Below are 8,946 nucleotides of genomic sequence, written 5' to 3'. Positions count from 1 at the left end.
GACATGATACAGATATACGGAAACGGAATGATGAACATGTAACATTTCAAAACATCAAATATATTCACATACATTGAACATTCATATACAAAATATATATATTTATATACAAACACAGCACTTTTTTTCCATATACAGGACCGTAAAGTCTGGCACAACTGTCTAGAAATTTCTTTGTTGAAAGAGTCTTATTGGAATATTCTGCCCATAGCTTCATTAATTAGATTGTATGGTTCTTGTGGACTTTCGCTGAATTCTTCTAAGTTTGGATTCTTTCACCAGTTTGTAGATCATAGGTATGTCACAGGCTTCCTGGAACAATAGAGTAGTTAACAAGTAGAAGGGTAGGTTACCCTTGACGTCCCACGTCTGTTAAGACGAGCATGCCAACCTTCAACGTCATTGTTAGTTCTGATAGAACACCCGAAGACGGACCAATTTTCAGGGCTCCAGATGTCACTGTTGATCCATGTTGATTTGATATATTCAAAGTACTGGCCTAAGGTTTCGTCGGTATTTTGACTCTGTAGCTTATCGAATGTCTTCTCAATATCTTCATGTGGCAGCAGTGGGAGCGCGAATGTCTTCCTCATCAGTTTATATACCTTATCATTGTTGCTGTAGGCACTCTGTAAAAGAAAAAAAAGTTTATTGACCATAACATCTAAATGTGTGTATTTTTATTTACATTTATAATTTTTTATAAAACTTATTAGAGTGACAATAATAATTTTGTAGAGAAATGTAAAATTGGTTTAAAATTATACAAAGCTTTAAAATAATGTTTTATTATGTTTACCTGTAACCCCAAATCTTGAGCTTTACGCCACAAAGCTTGTCCAAAATGAAAGGCACACCCCTGTATTTGCGGCTCGTGGAAAACATCTCGTAACCCCTGCCACAACCCGGCCTCAAAATCTAACACAAACTTCTCCACATTTGTTGATGGCATTAACCTTAGCACAGCTTGAAAAACCTGCAATGTAAAAAATCGTTTATGTAATGCATTTATTTAATAAAGATGAACAAGACGTATAAATATAATTACTTTAAAGATACTATGTTAACATTGTATTCAAGGATTTTCCAATAAAAGAAATATAAATTTACTGATTCATTAAAAAGAAATGCAAAAAATCATGTAAGATCAGAAAACATAATAATTTACCTTCTTATAATCTCGTCTCTTCTTGCCCGACATCAAAACGAAACATAGCGGTACTTGTTTGACATTCTCCCCAGACTTTAAGAATGCGTGAATGGATAAAAGTTGGTAAAACGGCTTGCGAGGGAAAATAGTTCGTATTCATACGCATACAAATTTTTACTCTGTCATTCACACTTTTTAACCATTTTAAGCTTGAAAGCTATCTAATTTGAAAATCGTATTTCATCTTCCTGAATTATTGTGTTCTTTGATAGTTAGTTAATTTATGACTTGATAAAATCACAGGTGCTAGTGGCATTGAAAAAAAAGACCAATTTTGTGTTTGACTTTGTTATTTATACAATAAAATATCAATATATTAAAAAAAAAAATTAAAATATTTTTTTTTCACTGTTATATATTATTATTGACAAGGTATGCAACATTCAGGTACGAAAATTATGGGTACGCCGGTTATCTGTGTTAAAATTTTTCACCGGGCGGTAATATCGTCGGATATAATATAACAGTGAAAAAATTTAAAAAAAATAATTTTTTATCGACTGCTAGCGTAGTAATATTCAAATCGCGTAAAGCAATGGTATTTGTAATTTTGTGATAAAAGGATTTAAAATTAAGTAATTGACCAGTCAATTTTGAATTAGATAAGGTATTATGATGATCTGAATATTATGGCAAAATATTGGAACTACTTTTGCTCAGCGCAGCTAGATAGCCTAAATGCGTTCAGAAGGTAGTAAGCTGAATTTATCGTAATTACATTGGGGGCTTGCGCCCCCAAAAATCTAAAACAATTTTGCCGAATTAGGAGAACCATAACAAGCTGGCTTCATTATGAAATAATTTAGATAAGCTGAACAGGGCTAGTGTGAATCGATTCTATGCCCTCAGTATTTATTTCCCTTTATTACTTGATGATTTACATACATGTAATGCTCAAGCGCTTTTACTGAGTTATAAATATAAGGATCTTTCGCTCAATGAAAATGAGAAAATGTATTGATGAGGCTGATATTGAAATTAATCTCGGATACGTTTGTCAGTTTAACTTTCATTAAATGAATTTACAAATACACCTCTTGCTGTTTTTTTACGTACGGGTACTCTAAACACCAGGTTTTGCGTAATCGTATAGTATGCGGCTGTGAACGCCAATTTACGTACATTGTTTTAAAACATTTAAATAACTGGTTATTGGTCATGTTTGATGGTACAAAATACCAAAGTTCATGTAAAGACTTTCAGCTTTTATATTAGAGTGGAGAAAGATCTATTATGCCTGTCGTTCAGTATTTCAGGGAAAAATAAACACCATATTTATAAGCTAGCTGTGTAGCTTACAAACAAAATATTTCGATACTATTGAGATTCGAACCGATGTGAGCTCCTATCAATAACACCATCAAATAAAAAGTGCAGATACATAAATTTACAACACTTATAACATTTTATCGTGTTATCGTTCTATCGAATTAAACTTGTCATCTTATGTACGTAGACCTATTGTCCGGCTATGTTATTGTCATACTGTGTTGTTTTGTCGTGTTACCACGATAGCAAAATACCACGATGACCCACCTGAAGCACTGAAGTTATCTCTGTATTTTCTTGTTTGAGATAATTATTTTATTAATTAATTGTGTAATTGTTATAGAACACTTTTAGGAAAAAGCATTTTGTTCTGTATCATGCTGTTCATCGATTTATCATATTCGTACAAATAGCAATAATGAGTCAAAAATGAATGTCAAATTCATAAAACGCCCTACTATAGTCATATGCCTGTCGTTCAGTATATTAAAGTTTATCCATATATAATAATAAATTTGAGTCGTACATTTTGTACAAATCGTCATATCTTGTCATAGAGAAATAAAGTGAAGACTGAAAATCTACGATTTTTATAAGACTTAGTACGGTCGGTTAAACGTTTCACACGGTTTTTGTGTCGCTGTTTATCATTTTACTGACCGAGACACCCGTCATGTTCGTCATGTTCATCATACAAGAGCTCGTAATGTAGATGTTATAGAACAGTTCAGGGAAATAGAATGTTTGCAAAAACATAAAAGCGCTTAAAACATTTAAATAACTGGTTATTGGTCATGGAAATTAAGTTCCTGGAAATGAAATGTTTGCTAAAACATAAAAGATTAACTCAATATATAGATACAGTAACGATTTGATATAAGTACCACTTAATTTCAGAACTTCACATACCTGCGATTTTTTTTACAATTTTGAAGACCAAAAGTTTTTATTTATGAACCAATAAAAAATCAAAAAAAAAAACCCACAACAAACAGCAATTAAAAACCACTTTTGTATAAGGTAGTTGTGCACGCTTACAGCATAGCGTCGTTAAGAAATATTCTCAAACGACAAGAGCTTAAGATTGATTACATGTTTATATCTCAATTATCTCCGGAAAAAGAGTGTACAAGATTAAAAGCTTTCTGTATCTAATCGATAGCTAACATGCAACTCCTTTAAAGGCCCATTATGCCTCAGATATGCTTAACTTGATATATTATAGTCACAAGATCTTTAATTTTGGTGTCATGTCATAGTTTCCAAAGGGTAACTACCTAAACAATAATTTGCTTCAGTATGTTGCTGTTGACAATAAGTACAATTTAGTCATTTAGTATTTTGTATGGAAGTCAAAATATTACTTTGTTACATGTTGCTGCTATTATAACAAGTATATCAGTCATATTTTTTTTTGTACAAATAAAATCAACAAAACTTGTGTCATTGCAACCTATTTAGGTAAAAAATGAAAGGTTTTCTTATTTCCCATTTTATTTCAGCAGACATGTTTTAAAAAATATTGGCTTTTCTTGAAATTTTAGTAGTTTTTCTCAATGTTGATTTTCGTGAAAGAGTTTTGCTCATCTGGAGGCATGCAGCTTCAAACAACTGTAATAAGATAAGGGAAAATAGTTTAAAACACGTCATCTTTTATTTGACTTACTTGTGTGGTTTTTTTTGCGTTTTAACTTATTTGCATCTTTTAAATGTGCAAGTATATTTGGAAGAGTTATCTGCTCTGTTTGTACCATTAAAAGAAAAATACAATAAATGTTTTGAGTTAAGTTGTTTTTAAACGAGAATAATAACACTGGACAATGTTTTTTTTTTTCAACTGCTAGCAGACCACCCAATATAAATACATTTTCTTTACTTACAGCTACCGTCGTTGATCGAAAGCGTTTTGCATGGTTATTCTTTTTGATTGTCATCATAGATTAAAAAAACAATGAGAAATCCGCCTAATGCAAGTGCGTGTCGTCTGCTTCCCTGAAGCATATCCACTCAATTTTGGAGAAATGAATCGAGTAACGTTATATCCGACTATTACTACTAAAACATTATCCATGTTGGCATACTTCCTAACCGTGATACGAAGAGAATAATTCCTAACTGTTCTTCTGATAACTTATCACCTCTTGTAAGATCTCGCGACAATTTTTAATGATGAGCATTTCAGTCAGAACAAGTATTCTGATATGCTGATATGTTTCCACATATATGTTGCTCTGAATTTACCAAATAAAATTTATACCATCGGAAAATCGAATCACGAACAATTCTTCATTTGTAACAAGTAAGTCATCGTCTTTTATTATAAGTTTTCCATAATAAATGAAACCAGGGACGTCAACAAAAGAAAATCTTTCAAACTGTTGCAGATACACAAAGTCATCGTTACAATTTCTTGCATAGCAGACTGGCGTTTCCGTGAGTTTTACCCATGCCGGAAATTTCATCTGGCATGGGGGTGCCAGATGAGTCGCGTGCCAAACAACAACGTCATTTTAGCGCGCTTTATGAATGAACCGCGGTAAAATGACGTCGTTTTAGAAGGGAAATATGTGCTTAGGATGACGTCATTGCGCCGTTGTTATTAAAGTTGTAAGTTCATACGCTATTGTAAGAAAATAGTTATGGATGAAATGACTTTAATTTTCATGAAAATATATCATATTGAGGTAAACCATTTTAAATATGAAATAATATGGCAGAATATGCAAGAAAAAAATATCTATCATATGTTTGCGGTTCGGTTCAGAATATCCGTCCCTCGGGAACCCGCCCATGGGCGGTAACTCGGCAAGCCTCGTTACCGCCCAATGTGCGGGTCCCCTCGGGACGGATATTCCGGTCCAGACCGCAACATATGACAGATATTATTATTCTCATTTCCGACAGAAATATAGCATCGAAGTATTCTGAAACGGAAGCAAGAACTACTTAATTGTAGCGGAGGGATTTTTCCTGTTCTATGATCTCAACTTCGTTATGTCTTCCGGCGAAGTAAAATTCTCTAAGCGTGAATACCTTCAAGCGCAGTGGTTCTACTGAAGACTCCACTACTGACAACTCTTTCTTAATGTCTTGAAACTAAATGCACGTAAACATGATATAACTTAATTTGTAAATCAAAAGGAAGATATTTGCTGTGGTTGTGGTTGTTGTTGTTTTGGTTGTTATTGTTGTTGTTGTTGATGATGGTGTTGTTGTTGTTGATGATGATGATGATGATGATGATGATGATGATGATTATTATTATTATTATAATTATTATTATTATTATTATTATTATTATTATTATTATTGTTGTTTATGAGTTTGTTTTTGAATTGTTATAGCTGGTCTTGTAGTAGTAGTAGTTGTTGTTGTTGTTATCTTCCTTTATTATATATAACATGGCGGACAAGGGCATGCGATCTAGCATTTGACTCTTTAGTCGGTAAATTTCGTTTACGTTACGATTTATTTGTAAATCTATATGTTTGTATATAACAGTTGTTAATTGGTCTAAATAAAAAATAAAGAATCCCTTTTAGAGGTTTTCTGTACATAAAGTAGGCACTCAGTCACATTGGCAAAGTTTTGTACATAAAGTAGGCACTCATTAACAATGGCAAAGTTAGTACATAAAGTAGACACTCTGTCACAGTGGAAAAGTCCAGTACATACAATGGACACTCAGTCACAGTCACTGTGGCAAAATTCTGTACATAAAGTAAGCGCTCAGTCACATTGGCAACGTTCTGTATTTAAATAATACACTCAGTAACAGTGGCAAAGTTATTATTTGTAAATCGATATGTTTGTATATAACAGTTGTTAATTGGTCTAAGTAAAAATTAAAGAATCCATTTTAGAGGTTTTCTGTACATAAAGTAGGCACTCAGTCACATTGGCAAAGTTGTGTATTTAAAGTAGGTACCCAGTCACAGTGGCGAAGTTCTGTATATGAGTGGGCACTCAGTAACAGTCACTGTAGCAACGTTCTGTACATAACGTAGACACTTAGACTCAGTGGCTAAGGTCTGTGTTGAAAGTAGGCACTCAGTAACAGAGGCAAAGCTGTGTACTTAAAATAGGCCCTCAGACACAGTGGCAAAATTCTGTATATTAAATACACACTCAGTAATAGAACATAAAGTTGGCACTCAGTCACAGTGGTAAAATTATATACATAAAGTAGGACAATTGGATCAAAAACCAACACAAAATTAAAGTATCAAAACATGTTTCGCTTTATTCAGCTTCCTCAGTTGATGCATAAATCACAAAACAGACGTCTACGTTAATAGACGTCACAATTGGCGCGTAAAAGAAACGTTATAATATTACAATAAGATAAAACGTCAATTACTGTTTTATACAATAAAACAAGTGCATATGTATGTATATACGTATTTTTTTTTACATAGCATATATAATTTTCGAAAAGAATTACATAAAATAACTGGATCAAAAGATAAATTTATTTTCATAGAGAAACTAATTACAATAAGGATGAAAATAACAGTTACTTACGAGTATGTGAAAGTTTAGAATTTCGAAAAAAAAACGTTCTTTACTTACATGTTGAAATTGTAAAAAGGGAGATAATAATTTAGAATCCGTATATCTTATCAAGCTTAAAGTACATAAAGTAAGCACTCAGTCACAGTGGCAAAGTAATGTACATAAAGTAGGCACTCAGTCACAGTGGCAATGTTATGTACATAAAGTTTTCACGCAGTAACAATGACAAAGTTAACACACAGTAGCAGTTAAACAATACCTCATATTATAGCATTTACAAGCTAACATCTATGAAGTCAATCTCTTGTCTCGATATATTTTATGTCAATCTTACTTGCAAAGAAGACGAACCTGTTTGTGTATTATGTTGATTATTATTATCATTTTTTTAAAGTCGCTTTATGTATTAGAAATGTATATTTTTGATTCTTTGAAAATGTGAGCATGTGTTAAGTAATATCTTAAAGATAAAATTACAGTATGTTAGATGTTTAACAAATGAAAAACTGAAGAAAGTTGCGTTGAACGAGCAGTTATTTCATTTAAACGTAGGACCATGTATATTAAGTAGTATTGTGACATTCTTACAAAAAACAAATTCACTTAAATCATACACATAAACATCAGAGCTCAAGTAAGTAATAAAAAAGTAAATGTATAAGATCTGTGGCAAATGTATTTTTCCTTTGGAAACTGAAAACGAAAAAAAAAAATTGAGAAATAAACTTGGCATAATGGGCCTTTAGAACAGTGTCTACAAATTAATGAACGAATTATACATTGATAAATTGATAACGACGAAAAACATGCTTTACATTATTCTATAGATATGTTGTGATTTAGCGGAAAGGAACAGAAACAAAAAGTATCTTTAAAAAAAGATACTCGGACGAGGTAAAACTGCTTTTACTTGCATAGGTTATTTCGAAGATTTGTCATAGCATTTTATTTTCAGACCTGGTAGTTGCTTTCGGCATGCATATGAGCTTCCAGGATCCTAAGCGATATTGGTTTTCTCGTTATTTTGGACAAAAACAAAACATGTAACCATTTTCAGATGGACTTCGTCCGAAAACAATATATCTATAAAATATCTATATTCTAACATTGTGAAAAGAACATAATGTCTATGAATGTAAAATCTATATGAAGCTTAGTTTCTTACACTTAAAATGCTTTATCACCATATAAATTGTCCATTCCTGTAAATTGTCCGAATACAATACTTATTGTTTTAAATCACTGAAAATGATCACAAAGCAAACATAATGACATGGAAATGTCGTTACTAGTTTTACAAGATAATTTATGATATATTTAGTTTTGAAAAAGAAAAAAAAAGATAAAACTTGTTGAAGACAAAGTATAAGTGGTAGAAAGTAATTCCTTTCATATATCATCTATTGGAAAACATATAAAGAAATCAGCACTTTTACCTGATAACATATACATGTTTAATATAGAACTGCATGGTAAACATTACTTTACTGTATGTGTGTTACGTTTTGAACTGTCGTTTACTGCATCACCTGATAATTGGAGGACAACTCCAGTCGTATAATTAGGCGTTGGAAACATGCAACTTTTCTAAGAGAGAAAATAAAATAATGTTTTCTATAAATTGTTTGTAAAATACGGCAATTTACGTATAGGTATAAAATACGGCAATTTACGTATAGGTATAAAATACGGCAATATACGTATAGGTATAAAATACGGCAATTTACGTATAGGTATAAAATACGGCAATTTACGTATAGGTATAAAATACGGCAATTTACGTATAGGTATAAAATACGGCAATTTACGTATAGGTATAAAATACGGCAATTTACATATAGGTATAAAATACGGCAATATACGTATAGGTATAAAATAAGACAATTTACGTATAGGTATAAAATACGGCAAATTACGTATAGGTATAAAATACGGCAATTTACGTATAGGTA

The 8,946-nt window shown here is 31.9% G+C and overlaps 1 protein-coding gene across 1 annotated transcript; it reads right to left on the bottom strand.

The window, feature by feature from the left end:
• Nucleotides 1–221: 221 nt before the first annotated feature.
• On the bottom strand, nt 222–1,282 carry LOC132720942 (uncharacterized). Its single transcript, XM_060705188.1, has 3 exons — nt 1,169–1,282; nt 800–976; nt 222–629 (listed from the first exon to the last, which is right to left on the bottom strand). Exons 1-3 carry the CDS (start codon nt 1,199–1,201, stop codon nt 330–332), a joined length of 510 nt encoding a protein of 169 aa, XP_060561171.1. The 5' UTR covers nt 1,202–1,282; the 3' UTR covers nt 222–329.
• Nucleotides 1,283–8,946: the final 7,664 nt, after the last annotated feature.

Source organism: Ruditapes philippinarum, unplaced genomic scaffold, assembly GCF_026571515.1.
Source record: "Ruditapes philippinarum isolate M1 unplaced genomic scaffold, ASM2657151v2 ctg3706_1_1_1_1, whole genome shotgun sequence".
Classification (NCBI taxonomy): Eukaryota; Metazoa; Mollusca; class Bivalvia; order Venerida; family Veneridae; genus Ruditapes; species Ruditapes philippinarum.
The sequence above is the reverse complement of the archived record's forward strand: the minus strand, read 5'-3'. Positions and strand labels throughout refer to the sequence as shown.